The following is a 23,781-nucleotide window of genomic DNA, read 5'->3' as shown; positions in this document are numbered from 1 at the left end:
TATTAACGTATAAAGGAGATAGAGAAAGCTTCTGACATAGGCATCAGAAGGGGGCAGAAAGAGTACCCCCCTGCTAGTCTTCAGCTGGATGTTATATAGTCACTGCTGTTAAGTCACTTCAGTTGTGTCCGACTCTGTGCACCCCCATAGATGGCAGCCCACCAGGCTCCGCCATCCCTGGGATTCTCCAGGCAAGAACACTGTAGTGGGCTGCCATTTCCTTCTCCAATGCATGAAAGTGAAAAGTGAAGGTGAACTTGCTCAGTTGTGTCCGACTCTTCGCGACCCCATGGACTGCAGCCTACCATGCTCCTCCTTCCATGGGATTTTTCAGGTAAGAGTACTGGAATGGGTGTCCATTAGCAGTCTGTTAATCAAAGAAGGGAATGTCTTAAAACTCAAAGTGTCACCAGGCCCCTCATCCATAAGATGCATTTTGGGATAATCTTGGCACCAGATGATTCATCCCAGGCCATGGAACGATTGACTTGAATCTTGCAGAAGGGCAGATTACCCTACAAATAGTTTTGTTTACATAGATCAGGGGAACAACATCTGAGTGTAATGTACTGGTTTGACAAGTAGGTTCTGAGCCACTAGGCAGAACCGACTTGAAGACAGTGTCTGGGGTAAATGCTTAGTACATTAACAAAGGTTAAGACAAACATTTCCATAAGAAAAATGCATTGGTTAACTCAAGGTTTGAGAATAGTTAACTTCAGGTGAAACCAGGTGTCATTATGGCAACACAGTATTTTAAGAGAAACCTCCTTTTAAATTTTTATAGGGAAGGAAGAAAATATTGGTAGTTTGTTTCCTCCTGCTGTTTGAGAGAGAGAAAAGTGTCTGACACTTGCAGCCTGTTTCCTCTGGAGATCCCTGGCCTTCCTGCCTGTTACCCTGTCAATACCACACAATCACGTGTGGGATTTTCGTACTTTCTCTATAAAACATCTGTATCTTTACCTTTTTGATAATGCTAGGTTCTTGACTAACTGAATTTTAGTTCCTTCTTATTTTCTTCATGAAATTTCATTTAGGTGGATGCCCTTTACCCAGGTAATTCTGGTAGATTAGCCGTTATACCTTCTCTCTTCTCAGAGTGAACTTCTATTAGGTCATTCTTATTCTGAGAACTCACCATTATTAATTTTTCTCACAGTGAACACCTCTGGTTTTAAACACAAGTTATTTTTTCACGCCCAGAGACACATTCTTTAAAGCATTCAGCTTCTTTGTAACTTGTTTGATCTTTGCATATGAAAACACATACAACAGAACCTGTTCTGTAGTCTGTCATGGGGAGGGCAATCAAATAGGATATTGACAATTCAGACCTGAAGGTTTTCAGAGAAATGAAATGTTCTTAAGAGGTGGTGCAGGGCATAAAGGGCCTCCACTTAGGTGTGCCTGAGCAAGCTGATGGCTTCCAGGTGGGTATTTGTATGGGGAATTGGTGGTATTGAAGTTTTGCATATAAACACCTAGGAAGCAAAGAGAGTGAGCAGTGGAGGGTAGTGCAGTAGAGGGGACAAGATGGTTCGTATTTCTACTCCAGTCTGGACTAGGGACTAGATCCAAGTACTATAGCAAGATGGGCTATTAGATTGAGGCATTTTTGGAATTACAGGCCAGTATCACTGATGAACATAGATGCAAAACTTCTCAACAAAATTCTACCAAACAGAATTCAATAACACATTAACCAGGTCATACACCATGATCAAGTTGAGTTTATTCCAGGGATGCAAGAATTCTTCAATATATGCAAACCAATGTGATACAGCATATTAACAAATTGAAAGATAAAAACCATATAATAGATGCAGAAAAAGTGTTTGACAAAATTCAGGACCCATTTGTGAATAACACTCCAAAAAATGGGCATAGAAGGAAGCTACCTCAACATAGAAAAGTCCATATATGACAAGCCCACAGCAAACGTTCTCAATGGGGAAAAACTGAAAGCATTCCCTCTAAGATCAGGAACAAGACAAGGGTGCCCACTCTCACTACTATTATTCAACACAGTTTTGAAGTCCTAGTTATGCCAATCAGAGAAGAAAAAAAAGTTATCCAGATGGGAAAAGAAGAAGTAAAACCTCACTGATTGCAGATGACATGATACTACACACATAGAACCCTAAAGATAGTATCAGAAAATTACTAAAGCTAATCAGTGAATTTTGCAAAGTCACAGGATACAAAATCAATACACAGAAATCACTTACATTCCTATATACTAACAATGAAAAATCAGAAAGAGAAGGAATCATTTCCATTGACCATCGCAACAAAAAGCATAATATATCTAGGAATAAACCTACATAAGGGGACAAAAGAACTGTATAACAGAAAATTTTAAGACACTGATGAAAGAAAGCAAAGATGACATGAACAGATGGAGAGATATTCCATGTTCCTGGGTTGGAAGAATCAATATTGTGAAAATGACTATGCTACAAAATGCAATCTACAGATTGAATGCAATCCCTATCAAAATACCAATGGCTTTTTTCCACAGAACTAGAATTTTTTCAGAATTCATATGAAGACACAAAAGACCCCAAATAGCCAAAGCAGTCTTGAAAAAGAAGCATGGAGCTGGAGGAATCAGCCTTCCTGACTTCAGATTATACAACAAAGCTACAGTCAACAAAACAGTATGGTACTGGCACAAAAACATAGATACAGACAAATGGAACAAAATAGAAAGCCCAGAAATAACCCCCGCACTTATGGGTACCTTCTTTTTGACAAAGGAGGCAAGAATATACAATGGAGCAAAGATAGTCTCTTCAATAAGTGGTGCTGGGAAAACTGGATAGTTACATGTAAAAGAATGGAATTAGAGCATTTCCTAACACCATACACAAAGGTACACTGAAAATGGATTAAAGACCTAAATGTAAGACCAGCAGCTATAAAACTCTTTGAGGAAAACATAGGTAGGACACTGGATGACAGAAATCAAAGCAGGGTCCTACAGTAATGGAAATAAAAACAAAGGTAAACAACTGGAAACTAATTAAACTTAAAAGTTTTTGCACAGCAAAGGAAACTACATCCAAGGTAAAAAGTCAACCCTCAGAATGGGAGACAATAATAGCACATGAAACAACTGACAAAGGAGTAATTTCCAAATATACAAGTAGCTCATACAATTCAATACGAGAAAAACAAATAATCCAATTAAAAAGTGGGAAAAAGACCTAAACAGGCATTTCTCCAAAGAAGACATATACATGGCTAACAAACACACGAAAAGATGCTCAACATCACTCATTATTCGGCTCACTCACACAGTTGTGTTCGATTGTTTGTGACCCCGTGAACTGTAGCACGCCAGGCTTCCCCGTCCAGCACCAATTCCCAGCACTTGCTCAAACTCACGCTCATCAAGTTGGTGATGCCATCCAACCATCTTATCCTCTGTCGTCCCCTTCTCCTCAGGGTCTTTTCTAAGGAGTCAGTTCTTTGCATCAGGTAGCCAAAGTATTGGAGCTTCAGCTTCAGCCTCAGCCCTTCCGATGAGTATTCAGGACTTACTTCCTTTGGGATTGATTGATTGGATCTCCTTGCAGTGCAAGGGCTCTCAATGAGAGTTCTCCAGCACCACAGTTCAAAAGCATCAATTCTTCAGAGCTCAGCTTCTTCTTTTTTGTTTTTGTTTTTTAGTTTTATTTTATTTTTAAACTTTACAATATTGTATTGGTTCTGCCATATATCGAAATGAATCCGCCACAGGCATACACGTGTTCCCCATCCCGAACCCTCGTCCCTCCTCCCTCCCAATACCATCCCTCTGGGTCGTCGCAGATCACCAGCCCCAAGCATCCAGTATCGTGCATTGAACCTGGACTGGCGACTCGTTTCATATATGATATTATACATATTTCAATGCCATTCTCCCAAATCATCTCACCCTCTCCCTTTCCCACAGAGTCCAAAAGACTGTTCTATACATCAGTGTCTCTTTTGCTGTCTCGTATGCAGGGTTATTGTTACCATCTTTCTAAATTCCATATATATGTGTTAGTATACTGTATTGGTGTTTTTCTTTCTGGCTTACTTCACTCTGTATAATAGGCTCCAGTTTCATCCACCTCATTAGAACTGATTCAAATGTATTCTTTTTAATGGCTGAGTAATACTCCATTGTGTATATGTACCACTGCTTTCTTATCCATTCATCTGCTGATGGACATCTAGGTTGCTTCCATGTCCTGGCTGTTATAAACAGTGCTGTGATGAACATTGGGGTACACGTGTCTCTTTCAATTCTGGTTTCCTCAGTGTGTATGCCCAGCAGTGGGATTGCTGGGTCATAAGGCAGTTCTATTTCCAGATTTTGAGGAATCTCCACACTGTTCTCCATAGTGGCTGTACTAGTTTGCATTCCCACCAACAGTGTAAGAGGGTTCCCTTTTCTCCACACCCTCTCCAGCATTTATTGCTTGTAGACTTTTGGATCGCAGCCATTCTGACTGGCGTGAAATGGTACCTCATAGTGGTTTTGATTTGCATTTCTCTGATAATGAGTGATGTTGAGCATCTTTTCATGTGTTTGTTAGCCATCTGTGTCTCCTTTGGAGAAATGTCTATTTAGTTCTTTGGCCCATTTTTTGATTGGGTCATTTATTTTTCTGGAATTGAGCTGTAGGAGTTGCTTGTATATTTTTGAGATTAGGTGTTTGTCAGTTGCTTCATTTGCTATTATTTTCTCCCATTCTGAAGGCTGTCTTTTCACCTTGCTTATAGTTTCCTTTGTTGTGCAGAAGCTTTTAAGTTTAATTAGGTCCCATTTGTTTATTTTTGCTTTTATTTCCAGTATTCTGATAGGTGGTTCATAGAGGATCCTGCTGTGATGTATGTCAGAGAGTGTTTTGCCTATGTTCTCCTCTAGGAGTTTTATCGTTTCTGGTCTTACGTTTAGATCTTTAATCCATTTTGAATTTATTTTTGTGTATGGTGTTAGAAAGTGGTCTAGTTTCATTCTTTTACAAGTGGCTGACCAGTTTTCCCAGCACCACTTGTTAAAGAGATTGTCTTTAATCCATTGTATATTCTTGCCTCCTTTGTCAAAGATAAGGTATCCATATGTGCGTGGATTTATCTCTGGGCTTTCTGTTTTGTTCCCTTGATCTATATTTCTGTCTTTGTGCCAGTACCATACTGTCTTGATGTCTGTGGCTTTGTAGTAGAGCCTGAAGTCAGGCAGGTTGATTCCTCCAGTTCCATTCTTCTTTCTCAAGATAGCTTTGGCTATTCGAGGTTTTTTTGTATTTTCATACAAATTGTGAAATTATTTGTTCTAGCTCTGTGAAGAATACCGTTGGTAGCTTGGTAGGGATTGCATTGAATCTATAAATTGCTTTGGGTAGTATACTCATTTTCACTATATTGATTCTTCCAATGCATGAACATGGTATATTTCTCCATCTATTAGTGTCCTCTTTGATTTCTTTCACCAGTGTTTTATAGTTTTCTATATATAGGTCTTTAGTTTCTTTAGGTAGATATATTCCTAAGTATTTTATTCTTTCCGTTGCAATAGTGAATGGAACTGTTTCCTTAATTTCTCTTTCTGTTTTCTCATTTTTAGTGTATAGGAATGCAAGGGATTTCTGTGTGTTGATTTTATATCCTGCAACTTTACTATAATCATTGATTAGTTCCAGTAATTTTCTGGTGGAGTCTTTAGGGTTTTCTATGTAGAGGATCATGTCATCTGCAAACAGTGAGAGTTTTACTTCTTCTTTTCCAATTTGGATTCCTTTTATTTCTTTTTCTGCTCTGATTGCTGTGGCCAAAACTTCCAAAACTATGTTGAATAGTAATGGTGAAAGTGGGCACCCTTGTCTTGTTCCTGACTTTAGAGGAAATGCTTTCAATTTTTCACCATTGAGGGTAATGTTTGCTGTGTGTTTGTCATATATAGCTTTTATTATGTTGAGGTATGTTCCTTCTATTCCTGCTTTCTGGAGAGTTTTTATCATAAATGGATGTTGAATTTTGTCAAAGGCTTTCTCTGCATCTATTGAGATAATCATATGGTTTTTATTTTTCAATTTGTGAATGTGGTGTATTACATTGATTGATTTGCGGATATTGAAGAATCCTTGCATCCCTGGGATAAAGCCCACTTGGTCATGGTGTATGATCTTTTTAATGTGTTGTTGGATTCCGATTGCTAGAATTTTGTTAAGGATTTTTGCATCTATGTTCATCAGTGATATTGGCCTGTAGTTTTCTTTTTTTGTGGGATCTTCGTCAGGTTTTGGTATTAGGGTGATGGTGGCCTCAAAGAATGAGTTTGGAAGTTTACCTTCCTCTGCAATTTTCTGGAAGAGTTTGAGTAGGATAGGTGTTAGCTCTTCTCTAAATTTTTGGTAGAATTCAGCTGTGAAGCCGTCTGGTCCTGGGCTTTTGTTTGCTGAAAGATTTTTGATTACAGTTTCAATTTCTGTGCTTGTGATGGGTCTGTTAAGATTTTCTATTTCTTCCTGGTTCAGTTTTGGAAATTTGTACTTTTCTAAGAATTTGTCCATTTCTTCCATGTTGTCCATTTTATTGGCATATAATTGCTGATAGTAGTCTTTTATGATCCTTTGTATTTCTGTGTTGTCTGTTGTGATCTTTCCATTTTCATTTCTAATTTTATTGATTTGATTTTTCTCCCTTTGTTTCTTGATGAGTCTGGCTAATGGTTTGTCAATTTTATTTATCCTTTCAAAGAACCAGCTTTTGGCTTTGTTGATTTTTGCTATGGTCTCTTTTGTTTCTTTTGCATTTATTTCTGCCCTAATTTTTAAGAGTTCTTTCCTTCTGCTAACCCTGGGGTTCTTCATTTCTTCCTTTTCTAGTTGCTTTAGGTGTAGAGTTAGGTTATTTATTTGACTTTTTTCTTGTTTCTTGAGGTATGCCTGTATTGCTATGAACTTTCCACTTAGGACTGCTTTTACAGTGTCCCACAGGTTTGGGGTTGTTGTGTTTTCATTTTCATTCGTTTCTATGCAAATTTTTTTTTCGTCTGTGATTTGTTGGTTATTCAGCAGTGTGTTGTTCAGCCTCCATATGTTGGAATTTTTAATAGTTGTTCTTCTGTAATTGAGACCTAATCTTACTGCAATATGGTCAGAAAAGATGCTTGGAATGATTTCAATTTTTTGAATTTACCAAGGCTAGATTTATGGCCCAGGATGTGATCTATCCTGGAGAAGGTTCCATGTGCGCTTGAGAAAAAGGTGAAATTCATTGTTTTGGGATGAAATGTCCTATAGATATCAATTAGGTCTAACTGGTCTATTATATCGTTTAAAGTTTGTGTTTCCTTGTTAATTTTCTGTTTAGTTGATCTATCCATAGGTGTGAGTGGGGTATTAAAGTCTCCCACTATTATTGTGTTATTGTTAATTTCTCCTTTCATACTTGTTAGCATTTGCCTTCCATATTGCGGTGCTCCCGTGTTGGGTGCATATATATTTATAATTGTTATATCTTCTTGGATTGATCCTTTGATCATTATGTAGTGACCGTCTTTGTCTCTCTTCACAGCCTTTGTTTTAAAGTCTATTTTATCTGATATGAGTATTGCTACTCCTGCTTTCTTTTGGTCCCTATTTGCATGGGAAATCTTTTTCCAGCCCTTCACTTTCAGTCTGTATGTGTCCCCTGTTTTGAGGTGGGTCTCTTGTAGACAGCATATGTAGGGGTCTTGTTTTTGTATCCATTCAGCCAGTCTTTGTCTTTTGGTTAAGGCATTCAATCCATTTACGTTTAAGGTAATTATTGATAAGTATGATCCCGTTGCCATTTACTTTATTGTTTTGGGTTCGAATTTATACACCATTTTTGTGTTTCCTGTCTAGAGAATATCCTTTAGTATTTGTTGGAGAGCTGGTTTGGTGGTGCTGAATTCTCTCAGCTTTTGCTTGTCTGTAAAGCTTTTGATTTCTCCTTCATATTTGAATGAGATCCTTGCTGGGTACAATAATCTGGGCTGTAGGTTATTTTCTTTCATCACTTTAAGTATGTCTTGCCATTCCCTCCTGGCTTGGAGAGTTTCTATTGAAAGATCAGCTGTTATCCTTATGGGAATTCCCTTGTGTGTTATTTGTTGTTTTTCCCTTGCTGCTTTTAATATTTGTTCTTTGTGTTTGATCTTTGTTAATTTGATTAATATGTGTCTTGGGGTGTTTTGCCTTGGGTTTATCCTGTTTGGGACTCTCTGGGATTCTTGGACTTGAGTGATTATTTCTTTCCCCATTTTAGGGAAGTTTTCAACTATTATCTCCTCAAGTATTTTCTCATGGTCTTTCTTTTTGTCTTCTTCTTCTGGGACCCCTATGATTCGAATGTTGTAGCGTTTAATATTGTCCTGGAGGTCTCTGAGATTGTCTTCATTTCTTTTAATTCGTTTTTCTTTTTTCCTCTCTGATTCATTTATTTCTACCATTCTATCTTCTAATTCACTAATCCTATCTTCTGCCTCTGTTATTCTACTATTTGTTGCCTCCAGAGTTTTTTTGATTTCATTTATTGCATTATTCATTATATATTGACTCTTTTTTATTTCTTCTAGGTCCTTGTTAAATCTTTCTTGCATCTTCTCAATCCTTGTCTTCAGGCTATTTATCTGTGATTCCATTTTGATTTCAAGATTTTGCATCAATTTCACTATCATTATTCGGAATTCTTTATCAGGTAGATTCCTTATCTCTTCCTCTTTTGTTTGGATTGGTGGGCATTTATCCTGTTCGTTTACCTGCTGGGTATTCCTCTGTCTCTTCATCTTGTTTAAATTGCTGAGTTTGGGGGCTCCTTTCTGTATTCTGGCTGTTTGTGGAGATCTCTTTATTGTGGCATTTCCTCGCTGTGTGTGGGTTTGTACAGGTGGCTTGTCAAGGTTTCTTGATTAGGGAAGCTTGTGTCAATGTTCTGGTGGGTGGAGCTGTATTTCTTCTCTCTGGAGTGCAATGAAGTGTCCAGTAATGAGGTATGAGATGTCTATGGTTTCGGGGTTTACTTTGGGCAGCCTGTATCTTGGAGCTCAGGGCTGTGTTCCTGTGTTGCTGGAGAATTTGCTTGGTATGTCTTGCCCTGGAACTTGTTGGCCCTTGTGTGGTGCTTGGTTTCAGTGTAGGTATGGAGGCATTTGATGAGCTTCTGTCTATTAATGTTCCCTGGCGTCAGGAATTCCCTGGAGTTAGGGGTGGACTTAAGCCTCCTGCTTCCAGTTATTGGTCTTATTTTTACAGTAGTTTCAAAACTTCTCCTTCTATACAGCACCATTGATAAAACATCTAGGTTACAGATGAAAAGTTTCTCCACCGTGAAGGCCACCCAGAGAGGTTCACAGCGTTACATGGAGAAGAGAAGAGGGAGGAGGGAGTTAGAGCTGACCTGAATGAGATGAGGTGGAATCAATAGAGGAGAGAGCAGGCTAGCCAGTAATCACTTCCTTATGTGCACTCCACAATTGGACTGCTCAGGATGTTCACGGAATTATACAGAGAAGAGAAGAAGGAGGAAGGAGACAGAGGTGGCCAGGAGGATAAAAGGGGGAATGAAAAGGAGAGAGACAGATCCAGCCAGTAATCAGTTCCCTAAGTGTTCTCCACCGTCTGGAACACACAGAAATTCACAGAGTTGCATAGAGTAGAGAGGGGTTAGGGAGGAGACATAGGTGACCTGGTGGAGAAAAAGGAGAGTCCAAAGAGGGAGAGAGCAGTCAAGCCAGTAATCTCGCTCCCTAGTGAAAAATGGGTACTGAAGATTGGGTTCTTAAAGGTACAAAATTGGTAACAAATACCAAAAAGCTAAAATTAAAAATCTAGAGTAGAGTTTGGAATTTCAAAAGTACAATGCTAAAGAAAAGAAGAAAAAAAAAAACAAGGTCACAAAAATTATAAATATATATATATATATGAAGTTTCCATTTTTTTTAAAAAAAAGGTTTTTTTTTTTTTTTTGCAAAGTAATAGTAGGTTATAAAAGTAAAAATTAAAGGAATAATAGAGGACTTAAAATTCTTTTTAAAAATTAAAAAAAAAGGAAAGAATGATTGTAAAAATAGTAAAAATATATCTAGGACTTTCTCTGTTTTGTTTTGGTTATTGTGGGGTCATTTCATTTTCGGCTAGTTCCTTGGTCCGACTTACATTTCTCAAGATCTATAGGCCCCTTCCTATGTATTCAGTTCTAACCACAGGGTTTTAATCTATTGCCTGTAGGTTCCAAGGCGGTTCCCTCTGTTATAGCTTCTTCTGTTTGCTGGTCTCTTCAGTGTCTGTTTTCTGCCCTGACACAAAGGGGACGGTGGTGGACACTTTTTTTTTTTTTTTTTAGGCTCACTTGTTCAGTTGTGCTGGGGGAGGGAGGGATGCTGCAAACAAATAACACTTGCGTGTGCTCACAGTGCCTCAGCTGCACTGGGTCTGCCTCCGCTCTCGGCGTGTGTAGCCTCCATGCCCACACTGCTCAGGCTCTAGGTTGCTCCGCCAGGAACCATCCGTGGCTGGCCCTGGGCTGCTTGCACCTCCCAGGTATAAGCCGCTCAGGTTCAGGCACTCGGGTAGTTCTCAGAGGTGCAGACTCATTTGGGCCAGCGTTTTGTGCCCTTCCCAGGTCCAAGCAGCTCAGGTGATGAGGTGTTTGGCGAGCGTGATTGCTGCGACTTACCGCCTCCCCGCTGCTCGGTTATCCAGGTGTACAACTGGCATACCTTCTCAGGCGGATGTTGACCGTCCAGACCCCCAAGAAGTTTTAGTTAGCAAAAAAGCGTGCTTACAGTTTTGTAGATAATGTCTCTCTGGGGCTGCGATTGCCCCCTTTTGGCTCTGGCTGCCTGTCACCAGAAGGGGACGGTCTGTAGCCGGCTATCTCTGTACAGTCCTTTGTTCCGTGCGTGGGCCTGGCGATGTCTTAGGTTAGGACTGGCTTTTTGTGTGGTAGATATCCCACAGTCTGGTTTGCTAGCCCAAAGTATTTTGCTCAGATAGCGCTCAGGGTATTCAGGCCAGATGCTTATTCTAAATGATGCAGCTGGCGCCGTGCCTCCCTGCCCAGCCCCCGGTTGCTGATGGCGGATGCAGGTGTCTGCACTGCTTCTCCGCTGAGGGAATTACCGTAGGGTTCGTAATCTGTGGGTTTTAATTGTTTGTTTATTTTTCCTCCCTGTTATGTTGCCCTCTGTGCTTCCAAGGCTCGGCACAGATTTGGCAGTGAGGTTTCCTTGTGTTTGGAAACTTCTGTCTTTTTAAGACTCCCTTCCCAGGACAGAGCTCTGTCCCTCCTTCTTTTGTCTCTTTTTTTGTCTTATATATTTTTTACTACCTTTTTTGAAAACATGGGTTGCTTTTCTGGGTGCCTGATGTCCTCTGCCCGCATGTAGAAGATGTTTTGTGGAATTTGCTTGGTGTTTAAATATTCTTTTGATGGATTTGTGGGGGAGAAAGTGTTGTCCCCGTCCTACTCCTCCACCATCTTAGCTCCTCCCCCCAGTGCTCAGTTTCCTTATGGGCCAACTCTAACATCCATACATGACTATTGGAAGAACCATGGTTTGGACTATAGGGACCTTTGTTGGCAAAGTAATGTCTCTGCTTTTTAATATGCTGTCTAGTTTTGTCATAGCTTTTCTTCCAAGGAGCAAGCGTCTTTTAATATCATGGCTGCAGTCATCATCTGCAGTGATTTTGGAGCCCCTCAAAATAAAGTTTCTCACTGTTTCCATTATTTCCCTATCTATTTACCATGAAGTGGTGGGACTTGATGCCACGATCTTAGTTTTTTCAATGTTGAGTTTTAGGCCAGCTTTTTTAGTCTCTTGTTTCATTTTCATCAAGAGGCTCTTTATTAGACAAATGAAAATCAAAACTATAATGATATCTTGCCTCATACCAGTCAGAATGCCCATCATTAAAATGTCTACAAACAATAAATGCTGGAGAGGGTGTGGAGAACAGGGAACCCTCTTGCACTGTTGGTGCGAATGTAAATTGATACAGCCACTATGGAAGATGGTATGGAGATTCCTTAAAAAAACTAGCAATAAAACCACCATATGACCCAGCAATCCCACTCCTAGGCATATACCCTGAGGAAATAAAAACTGAAAAAGACACACGTACCCCAATGTTCCTTGCAGTACACTTTACAATGGCTAGAACATGGAAGCAACCTAGATGTCCATCAAAAAATGAAGAAATAAAGGAGCCGTGGTACATATATACAATTGAATATTACTCAGCCCTAAAAAGGAATGCATTTAAGTCAGTTCTAAAGAGGTAGATGGACCTAGAGCCTATTATACAGAGTGTAGTACGTCAGGAGTAAGATAAATATTGTATACTAACACTTATATATGGAAACTAGAAAGATGGTACCAATGAATATATTTGCAGGGCAGCAGTGGAGAGAAAGACATAGAGAACAGACTTATGGACATGTGAGGGTGGGAGGAGAGGGTGAGATGTATGGAGAGAGTTACATGCAAACTTAACTGCCATAAGTAAAATACATAGGCACTGGAAATTTGCTATATAACTTGGGGAATTCAAACAGGGGCTCTGTATCAACCTTGAGGGGTGGGATGGGGAGGGAGATGGGAGGGAGGTTCAAGCAGGAGGGGACAAATATATACCTATGGCTGGTTCATGTTGATGTCTGACAGAAAACAACAAAATTCTGTAAAGCGTTTATACTTCAATTAAAAAATAAGTACCTGTTAAAAAACTTTTTCAGAAGCATGACACCCAGTATGCTCAGGAATAGGTGTAACATGGAGTAAAAAGTGAAAGGGGTGATAGAGCAGATATTTAATCTGGCCTGCCTGAAACATTTGTCCTATTTGCAAGGTTCAGAAAAAGAGTTCAGTTGGGGATCCACATGTCGAAAAATATTTGAAATGTTCAAATCAAATGATAAACCATTAAATAAGTTGTATCTCCTTCAATGACAAATGTACCTTCCTAAAGAGCTGAAAGGCCAGGTTGGGATTTAGTATTCTCAGACTCGTCTAAGTTCTGCCCTGATGGCATGGGAAGAGCTGCCCTCCTTCCCTTCCCCCACCCATTCCCTGGCTCCTAGGCCAGGCCGCATCCCCTTCTGGGCCTACAACCCCTTCTTGGGCCTGGGAGCACCCACCCCAGCAGTGAGTGCAGTCAGCCCTCCCCAGGACAGGTCTAAGAGGAGCACACGGGCCCTGGAAGCAGGCTAGGGACTGTTCAGGGCTGCCAGGTACCTGGAGCATGGGCTAGCAGGGACACACCCCTTGTTCCCATGGGCTGGGCTCCTGGCCCTGGCGGGAGGGGTGTGGCTGGAAGAGGACCAAAGTGGCCCTCTAGAGCATAGAGCTCAAGACAGAGATATCTCTGCCTGGGCCTGGAAGCAATACTGTTTTAACAACTAGCACCGCAGAAGTACTAACAAATCAGAACTAGGTTGAAGGGCCTCAAATTGTACTAGTTGACCTGCCCTTTCAGTTGAAATAATGGTGACAGGGAGTGCTTTGCCTTCTGTCACACCATGTGGTTCTAGCCATAAGGAATAATATAACACATTTTAAAATGTCAACGCTGGTAACCAAAAAAAAAAAAAAAAAAAAAGTGGGGATATTAAGTTTACTTCACTTTAATTGACATTAAATACCTAGGAAGATGAAAATTCATTGCCTACGGCTTTGGGAAAGAAAGATAAATAAAACCCTTAAGGTCCCAGCCATTTAAAGGTTCAGTGCAGGGGTTGGTTTAGATGGAATAGGTGGATGTAGTGTGTGTATTTGCATGTGCACACAGTTAGAATAGAAGCCATGCCACCACAGAACATGACTGTATGTTATCAGTTATCTACAGGAAGGTCAGGAGCCGAGCCCGTGGGAACAAAGTATGCTCCAGCTAGACCATGTTTCAGATACCTAGGAAGCCTGAAGTCAATGCAGAAATGAGCCCATCTAGTCTCAAACCCCCAGGCCCTTCCCCTTCTCTGATCCTCCACTCTGATCATCTACAACTTTATCTTTTTATTACCTTAAACAAAGTTCAAAGATTAAGTCCACTTTCTTCCTTTTCTCTTTTTATTTTTACTTATTGTGATATACTTCCGATCTGCACAAAATTATAAATACTAGTATAAACACTATTTACCCACCACTCAGTTTAAGAAATGTAATTAGAGATACAGTTGAAGCCCACTATGTATCCCTCCCCAATAGGATCACTGTCCTTGTCTTTCCCCAAGAGGTAACCACCATCCTAAATGTGGTTTATCTTTCCATTGCATGCCTTTCTGTATGCTTGCATATGCATACATCCTCACAGGCAACTCTGTATGTATCTAGTATCCATTCTTGCTGAGTGAAGCTTCTCTTAGACTTCATATACCAGGAATCATGTCTGTGACTTTCTGGAACCAGCTCTGTCCCTGGATATTTTTCTGGTGCCATCCCCTATCCACAGCCTCTGTCTGTCTCAGCCCCTGTGAATCCTAATTTCCTCGCCAGTCCAGCCCCTACCATCCTGTTCAATTTACCTCCAGCAGCCCCAAGGCAGTGAACAAAGGCTGGTAACCATAGGTGGGTTTCAACTTCTCCCCCTGTGGCTGTCAACCAGTGCTTCTCAAACCTTGGCTGCATCAGAATCCCCTGGAGGGCTTGTTAAAACACAGACTACTGAGCCCCACTCCCAGTTTCTGATTCACAGGTCTTGAGTGGAGCCTAAGAGTTCGTGGGTAATGCTAATAATGCTATTTTAAGGACCAAACTTTGAGAACCAGTGCTCCAAATCAGCGTCTGGGCTCAGGCTCAGCAGCACCATCTGGCCTCCAGGCAAGCTGGGCCATCCCTCAGGTTTCCTTCAAAAGCACCCAGCAGTACTATGAAATACACATATAACACAAGTCCTGTGTACTTTTAAATGTTCTAGTAGCCACATCTAAAAAGTAAAAAGAGGGCATCCCTGGTGGTCCAGTGGTTAAGAATCCACCTTGCAGTGCAGGGGACACAGGTTCAATCCCTGGTACAGGAAGATCCCACATGCTGAGGGGCAACTAAGCCCATGTGCCCAGCTCTGAAGCCCGTTTGCCCTAGAGCTCATGCTCCACAAGAGAAGCCACCTCAGTGAGAACCTGTGCACCGTAAGAGGAGAAAGCCCATGTGTAGCAATAAATACATTTTTAAAAAAGTAAAAAGAAACTGGAGAAAATAATTTTAATGCTATATTTAATACTAGATTATCATTTCAATGTGTAATTAGTTATTAATGAGACTTTACACCATCTTTTACATTTGTAGCACATTTCAACTCAGATTAGCCACATTTTCAATGCTCAGTAGCCACACATGGCTAGTGACTAGTACAGTAAACAAGTTCAGATCTAAAGCCTTGACCTCTATTTCTGTCTTTACAAAACTGTTTTAAATACAAATTTTTTTTTTTGGCTGCAATAAAAGAATTTACAACAGGCTTATCAAATGGTGGAATGTGATGATGCCTTCCAATGATGTAAAACGGCTTCTCATTTTTAAAGAGATTTAAATCAGGATTATTTATATACATAAATCTATCTACATTTGAGTTTACTACTTTAAAACTTAGTTTTAACTAGAACAAATGCTGTCAAATATATCTGTGGAAGATAAAACCTAATTAGATATTGGATTTTTTATAGATATTATTATTAGGCAGTTGCTATTTGGGGGATGGATTTGGAAGGAAATCAATGTTAACAATATTCCCATGGGCTTCTGAAAAATCTAAAAATAGCGAACAATGGATCCTTTCTTCTTTCTCTGTCTTCTTTCTAGTCTTCCAAACTGCAGGAAAAAATGAGAGAAAATGAACGATTATACAGCATCAGTCAGCACCAGAAACTTTCTAAATCTAAGAAAACAGTCAGCCTTACGTATATCTGGTGCATCTGAGGGTTGTATCTCAACAAGGAGAGAAGAAAAACACAGTTTCCTCTTGTAAACTTCACCCTGGATACTGGGTGCATGTACAATCCGATGGCTTCAATCATGTGATCCTACCAACCTTGTCTCCCTCTTGCCCAACACCATAAATGCTTTTTTCCCCCTTCCTTTGAGAGGCTAGTCTGGGACTAAAATCACTCTTTCTACCTTAAAAGCCTGTGCTCACTCCACAGATGATACTGCCTTACCCTCCCAGACCCTCGGTTTCCATATCTACCGTATAAGAGGCTGTTGTTATGAATCGCACCACTATGAAAACAAGGGAGAAAATGTTAATCATTAAAGACAAGATATATACCTTCACTACCAACTCAGTGATAAACAACAGTCATCCTATGACTGTTTCTTTTGACTGTCATATAAAACACACAAATCTACAACCGAACAAATATTTCAGTATTAATCACTAAATGTGGTCCTACTTGAAATTCCGAACTGTTCGCTATTCGTAAGTAGTTACGCTCTAAAAGGTGTCTTCTCTTAGTGCAGGAGACTGCACTTCTGTGGTCAAGAAATGAAGGCCAAATATCGCAAAACTAATACAATATTGTAAAGTTTAAAAATAAAATAAAATTAAATAAACAAATTAAAAAAAAAAAAGAAAGAAATGAAGGCCAAACAAGTGCACAGCCCAGTTGCTGCTGCTTTTAGTCACTGTTTTCTAAAGAAATACTGGTCTTAGCTACTGACACATTTACAACTTGTTGGTAGTCTTACAGATAGAGGACCAAAGACCACATAAGAACAAATGAGAAGCCATGAAGTATATTTTACTTCATGCTTTTTATATTACTGGGTGCAGGAATGTTCTATAAACATTAGGTAAATTTGAGTTGTTGAACTAATTTCAAACAAACGTTTTCTTAATTTACTCCAAGAATTAAAAAGCAAAAACAAAATTGGTAAATGCCTGGGAATAGCTGTGTTATTTTCAAAGCTATACACAGATACCTGGGCTTTCTGGGCCTGTCCTTTGCTGGGTCCAGATCCTTTTCTGGTTCTTCTTGTTTTCTGTTATACTTCTTTTCTTTCCCCTCACTTTTGGTGCCCTGCGCCTCTTCTTTGGAGTTCTCATCCTGGCATTCAGCTGTTTCTTTAGAGAGGAATAATAGACTTTGGGACCAGCCATTCACGGAAAAAAAAAAAAAAAAAATCCCAACTCATAAGGAATGGCAAGATATCCAGTACTCTACCCTTAGGAGAAGCAGGAGGACAGAAGCAACTAAGCAAAGAGTAACTGGGGGCCTTCCTTCTGGAGGATACAACACTTCCATGGCCCTCACTTTGCAGCTGCTTGATCATTTTCACAATGACATTATTTCTTCTTTTCTAATAAATCTGTCACCCTGTGCTACTGATTACTTGTGGTCCAGGATCAGAATCCTCTTGGTCTGATGCATTCTGGATGTTTTGGTCAGAACTTTCTCACCAAAATATGGTTCACCTCAATAACAAATTCTATGGGGAAGTTCCTGAGTTCCTCAATCCCCTGAATATTTCATTTGACCAAGTGCTCCTGTATAAGTTCATAATGTTTTGGGATCAACTTTCCAAGAATCTTGACATTTTTAAAAGCTATGAACCAAATATGAGGTCTGCCATTTGCTTGTTCTCTTCCATGTCCTCTCAAGCTCCCTCTCAAACACCTGCCTCCACTGACCTTCACCTGTGGGCTCATAACTGGCACTGATCATCTCAGACCTCTTATCAGGGTTGGTAGAGGGCAGCTTATTTTCCCCCCAAATAAGAAGTCGTTATAGAGTTGGGGTTCTACTGAGCCCATCTAGCCTTCGATTCAAGGAGGCCCTGACTCCCGGCCTCCCCTTCTGAGGTACCCACCACTCCCCGCCGTCTGAGCCTTCCCCCTCCTCAGGATCCCTGGTCCCCAGACCCGGCCTGCAGCTGCCAGTGTCTCCGTCCACCCCAACTCCCCCCTGCCCCTCGAATGCTCACTCTCAGGCGTGGCCGGCTCCTGTGGCATCTCCAACAAGCTGTGGTCCTCAGACTCCTTGGTGGCCGTCTCCCATAAGGAGGCCTCCTCGGCCTCCGCCGCCTCCTGGGCTTCCTCCGCCTGCTCCGCCTCCTGAGCCGGGGCTTCCTCCGCTGGTCCCCCCGCTGGCCCCTCCCCCGGTCTATCTGAGGGCACCTGGACCTCAGAGAACCGAGCCACAGTGGCTGAGCTGAGGTTGGACAAGCGCGGCCGGTTCTGGTGCTGGACCAACACGTCGTCGTCCTCTGGCGGGACTAGGATGTGGTTTTTGTACATAAAGTTCAGCATCGGGTACCTCTGAGTCAGGACCGTTAAGCGGTAGCGGGTCATGGAGAAGTGTCGCGAGTGCACCATGCGGTTCACGCCCTGCGCCTGCTCCTCTTCCTCCCCCTCCTCGGCCGGCTGGATGTCCGAGTCTTCCTCAGAGTTCCCGCCCTCCAGGGCCACCTCCCTCGGGCCTCCTGAGGCCCCGACGACTCCACCCGCCTCAGCCTCAGGCATGGAGTCACCCCTGCGAGGCTCGGAGTTGCGGTCCACACCGTCACGGGCTCTGGCCTGGGCCCCTGCCGCACTTGCAGGGCCTTCCTGCCCGCCAGGGGCCAGATCTCCATCCCCCGTGGTAGACATGGCGGTCGGCAGTTACCTCAGCCGGGCGGGCGACGATGGCAATGGCGCAGGTGGTGGCACCCGAAGTGGCTGCCCTGAGAGGAGGCTGAGGGAAGTGAGATGGACCGAGGCAGTCACGGAAGGGACCACAGAGGAGGCCCCACGTCCGGGAGGGTAGGCGGCCAATGGCGGAAGCGTCCGACGGAAGTCGGGCCTCAGGCAGTGGAGCCAGGCCACAGTCGAGGGGCGGGGCCGGAACAGTTAACGGTGGCATGTGACCCCTCGTCACGAGCTTTGGGCTCATTTGCTGACAAACAAGGATTGACGTGCTCTGTGTCCAATGAACGGCCAAGGCCCTTGGTTGTCAAATTGCTCACAAGTCTTTACTTGTGCTTTGACGCGTTAGGGTTCTGACATGTCTGGAGGTCTTCTAGGGTCGTGTCCTTTATGTAATTGTGCAGGAAAGTATTTATGAAGGCATCCTGGGCCATGTGAACTGTGAGAAATTTCCCACCTGGGAATTTCCACCTGGTAATGGCTCATGTGAATAGAGACAGGGTCATAAAAATGTTGTATATCTCAGATGTTAGCAGTACTAAAAACCTCCGAAGAAGAGAAAGAGAATTTGGACAATTTACCTTAGTTAAAAATAGTTGACAGAGAGTAGACAAATTGCAAAGAACGCAGTCAGAACTGAATGTTGAGAAGTGTTGGAGAAGTTAGGAGCTAGAAGGTGTATAATGAACCCAGACAATTTCACTTGAAGCTTTGAAGACTGAATTAAAAAAGAGAGGTTTCTTTAAAGGATCAGGTCATCTCCTAAGTGCTAAGCATGACAGACTTTAAAAGGGCCCTCTTCCTAGGATGCTTCAGAGGCAACAGTCCCAGACTTTTTATTGATCTCAAGATCCACTGAGTCCAGACCCCAAGTGTAATTTTGAAAGTTATACAGAAATTAACTGCTTTTACAGTCATTCTGTAAAAAAAGTTTTGTAGCACTAAAAATATTTTTTGAAAAAGACATAGCCAATTACATCTGGATGTTACATTTAGGAAAAATACTAATAAGTTTCATAATTGTAAAGAGGGGATTTTTTCCCTTCCATTCAGTTCTTTTCCAACCGAAGTTCAGTGTTTGTATTTCTCCTCTGTCTCACCTCGTGAATGGAGCATGGTGTTGCTGTAAATCATTGGTTTAAATTTGGAAGGCAATGTCAGTAATCTCTAATTCAAAATTCTCATTATAAAGACAGCAAAAAAGAGGCAGAATCCCAATCTGAGGTCTGAGTTGGTTTAACATTTGCTGCTCTAAATGATCTTGATACAGTTACTTATCATTTCTAGGCCTCAGTTTTATCATCTGTATAGGTGGCATTCAATGAAAATATGAGTGAGGTAGATGGAAGAAGATGGAATTATATTTAGGATACTGAACTTTTGTTGAAAATGTGTTTGTAGTTGGATTTTGCCTTCTATATGTAGTTTTTCTTTTTTATTTTGTAAAATCTAATAATATTTTCTTTTTTATTGGTTTTAACATCATAAATTTGTACATCTTTTCTCATCCAGAAATGAATTTTATACTTTCTTCTTTTTGGAGATCTTCCGAATGTTTACATTTAACTCCTTAATTTGGAATCAATAATGATTCACAGTGTTAAGATTAAAATCTCAGTTGATTTTTAAACAGCTCACCTATAATACCATTTGTTATGCATGAATTCCCCTCTTTAAGGGTGTATGTGCTTCCGGGGTTGCGCTAGTGGTAAAGAACCTGCCTGCCAATGCAGGAGATGTAAGAGACCCGGATTTGATCCCTGGGTTGGGAAGATTCCGTGGAGGAGGGCATGGCAATCCCTTCCAGTATTCTTGCCTGGAGAATTCTAAGCACAGAGGAACCTGGGCGGGGGTTGGCTATAATCCATAGGGTCACACAGAGTCGAACACAACTGAAGCAACTTAGCATGCACACACATAAGGATGTGTGGCCAAGTTCCCTGTAGCATTTTCTATAAATACAGAAGAGATGCAAGAGAAACACGCATTCTCTTAGCGTTTCAGGGCTGGAAAGGCCTTTAGATATGGAATCTAAGACCATTCTTTTTTAAAGTAATTGACCTCCAATTAAAATAAATTTTAAGAAAAAATCTACAAACAAAAACAAGAAAAATACAATTTTTAAAATTAAAAAAAATATATGGGGAAACTAAGGTTTAGAGCTGCTAACTGGCATCCCCAAAGTCATGCCAGTTAGTACAATAGCCAGGACTAGGACCAATCTCCTGATCTTTAATCTGGAATTGAATCACACTTAACACATCAGCTTTGGCCATCTTCGTTCCTATTGGACCTGTCATAGAACATCAACCTCAGACATGGTCTCTCTGAGACCATATTGAAAGGAGACAGTTCAGTTCAGTTCAGTCCCTCAGTCGTGTCCGACTCTTTGTGACCCCATGAATCGCAGCACACCAGGCCTCCCTGTCCATCACCAACTCCCGGAGTTCACTCAGACTCACGTCCACCGAGTCAGTGATGTCATCCAGCCATCTCATCCTCTGTCTTCCCCTTCTTTCCTGCCCCAATCCCTCCCAGCATCAGAGTCTTTTCCAATGAGTCAACTCTTTGCATGAGGTGGCCAAAGTACTGGAGTTTCAACTTTAGCATCATTCCTTCCAAAGAAATCCTAGGGCTGATCTCCTCCAGAATGGACTGGTGGGATCTCCTTGCAATCCAAGGGACTCTCATGAGTCTTCTCCAACACCAAGTTCAAAAGCATCGATTCTTCAGTGCTCAGCCTTCTTCACAGTCCAACTCTCACATCCATACATACCACTGGAAAAAACCATAGCCTTGACTAGATTGACCTTTGTTGGCAAAGTAATGTCTCTGCTTTTGAATATGGTATCTATGTTGGATATAACTTTCCTTCCAAGGAGTAAGCGTCTTTTAATTTTATGGCTGCAGTCACCATGTGCAGTGATTTTGGAGCCCCCAAAAATAAAGTCTGACACTGTTTCCACTATTTCCCCATCTATTTCCCATGAAGTGATGGGACTGGATGCCATGATCTTCATTTTCTGAATGTAAAGAAGGTCATACATGACTAAACATCCCCCTCTCTTGGCTAAAATGAATGTCTACAACTTCTTTACCAATTACATCTTTATTCTGGGTCTAGTCTCCTCTCCTTACAGGTAAGATTTACTCAAATACCAATCAGAGAATTGCCTCAGCTACCTAAAGACATCTAATCTGGACAAAACCCCTGTTTCCATGAAGGAAAAACTTCCCCAAATAACTGAACCAAACCCCAGCCTCTGTAACAGGTTCTTTCTGATACTTGGGAAGACATCACATGGTTCCTCCATGATGTGTGTTCTCCCTTACTGCAATGAATAGTAAACTGAACTCACTCAACTACAGGCATGTTTTTGTGATCTTTGGCTGGAGGACACTGACTGCTTAAAACAGTTCCATCTTTACACTGTAATACATGAACTCAAACAAGTGAGTCAAAAGGCATTGAAAGTTTTTTCTCAGAAAAGGCTTCTCAGAGGAGGGAGGTTTTGGACCCACAAGATGGGCAACAGGCCCGAACTAAGGACAATGAAGACAGAATGTTGTCTCTGTGTGGCTTTTGTTAAAATGGACTTGTAAACCCCAGTGGGTCCTTGGCTGTAAAAAAGACTGCGGCCTTCCCTGGTGGCTCAGACGGTAAAGTGTCTGTCTGCAGTGCGGGAGACCTAGATTCGATTCCTGGGTTGGGAAGATCCCCTGGAGAAGGGAATGGCAACCCACTCCACTACTCTTGCCTAGAAAATCCCATGGACAGAGGAGCCTAGTAGGCTACAGCCCATGGGGTTGCAGAGAGTCGGACATGACTTCACTTTCACTTTCATTTTCACTTTAGGAATAGGAAGGTCCGTCTAATCAAAGCTATAATTTTTCCAGTAGTCATGTATAGATGTGAGAGTTGGACCATAAGGAAACTGAGCACCAAAGAATTGATGCTTTTGAACCTTGGGATTGGAGAAGACTCCTGAGAGTCCCTTGGACTGCGAGGAGATCAAACCAGTCAATCCTAAAGGAAATCAGTCCTGAATATTCATTGGAAGGACTGATGTTGATGCTGAAACTCCAATATTTTGGCTACTTGATGTCAAGAACTGACTAATTTGAAAAGACTGGGGAAGATCTTGGGAAAGATTGAAGGCATGAGGAGATGGGGACGACAGAGGATGAGATGGTTGAATGGCATCACTGACTCAATAGACATTGGTTTGAGTAAACTCCAGGAGTTTTGATGGACAGGGAAGCCTGGTGTGCTGCAGTCCATGGGGTGGCAAAAAATTGGACATAAGTGAACGACTGAACTGAACTGAGGGGTAGGAAAAGGAGGCAGATGTTGTTTGTGGGCAGAGGGCAGGCCTGGGTGATGTGATGGAGGTCCTGGGGTGAGGAAGGTGCTTAATTAGGGCAATCCCATTTCCTATCCCATGCTGTGACAGGACTGCCTCCATTCTTCTTTAGCAGAGAAGCACATACTCCCAGGTAGATGGGGTTTTTTTCCCCTATAAGAAGTTGTGACCCCTTTGACTGTAGCCCACCAGGCTCCTCTGTCTATGGGATTTTCAAGGCAAGACTACTGGAGCGGGTTACCCTTCCTTTCTGCAGGGGATCTTCCCGACCCAGGGATCGAATCTGGGTCTCCTAATTATTACCATCTGAGCCACCAGGGAAGTTGCCCCACCCATAAAACCAGAGTATTAATGCTTTCTTTGTTTCCTCCTATCTCTGTTCATTCATTTTCAGAACTTTTAACAAGACCATCACTATTCACTTTAGAGGAGATAGCATGTTACCAAACTAAGCAAACAAAACAAGAGAAATCATACAAGTGTCTTTCCAGGTCAGGAACAACTAGTCTGTCCACTTGAAGCTATAGGACAAACACTCCAGCCCCTAGTCATTTAAGCATTCACTGAGCACATGTAAGCACCTACTATATACCTGGAATTATGTTCGGACTTGGGGACTCAGGTTTCTAAGACCCATGGCTTGTTCTGGTTTACGATCTACAGGGTTAGACAGACACTTGGGCAATGACGACTCACTCTGTCCAGTGCTGTAATAAGGATGAGCACAAGTGTTAAGGAAGCATGGGAGAGTGGATGATTAGCTATGGCCAGTAGATGAAGGGGGTGGGCTG

The 23,781-nt window shown here is 41.7% G+C and overlaps 2 protein-coding genes across 3 annotated transcripts in view; one reads left to right on the top strand and one right to left on the bottom strand.

Moving 5' to 3' along the window:
- LOC147341495 (uncharacterized) overlaps positions 1 to 23,781 on the top strand; it is a 786,153-nt gene that overhangs the window by 6,428 nt on the left and 755,944 nt on the right. The gene's annotated exons all lie outside the window — the stretch shown is intronic.
- On the bottom strand, positions 15,204 to 19,204 carry LOC147341502 (uncharacterized). 2 transcript variants are annotated; one of them, XM_086387325.1, is made up of 3 exons: positions 17,927 to 19,204; positions 16,925 to 17,086; positions 15,204 to 15,814 (listed from the first exon to the last, which is right to left on the bottom strand). In XM_086387325.1, the coding sequence occupies exons 1-3, from the start codon at positions 18,588 to 18,590 to the stop codon at positions 15,690 to 15,692; spliced, it is 951 nt and encodes a 316-aa protein (XP_086243451.1). In that variant the 5' UTR covers positions 18,591 to 19,204; the 3' UTR covers positions 15,204 to 15,689. The 2 variants fall into 2 exon arrangements, with proteins under 2 accessions (XP_086243451.1, XP_086243452.1); XM_086387326.1 differs by having other exon boundaries at positions 16,925 to 17,066.

The sequence above is a fragment of the Bos grunniens genome, chromosome X (assembly GCF_055505025.1).
Source record: "Bos grunniens cultivar Pamir isolate PY7600 chromosome X, Bosgru_T2T1.0, whole genome shotgun sequence".
In the NCBI taxonomy this organism is placed as follows: Eukaryota; Metazoa; Chordata; class Mammalia; order Artiodactyla; family Bovidae; genus Bos; species Bos grunniens.
This window is presented reverse-complemented; position numbering and strand designations above follow the sequence as displayed.

Coding starts and splice junctions, on each gene's coding strand:
- LOC147341502 (XM_086387325.1), bottom strand. CDS start 18,590: ATGTCTACCACGGGGGATGGAGATCTGGCCCCTGGCGGGCAGGAAGGC. Junction 17,087..17,926: donor GGAGCCGGCCACGCCTGAGA/GTGAGCATTCGA, acceptor CTGGTCCCAAAG/TCTATTATTCCTCTCTAAAG. Junction 15,815..16,924: donor GACAGGCCCAGAAAGCCCAG/GTATCTGTGTAT, acceptor TTTTTCCTGCAG/TTTGGAAGACTAGAAAGAAG.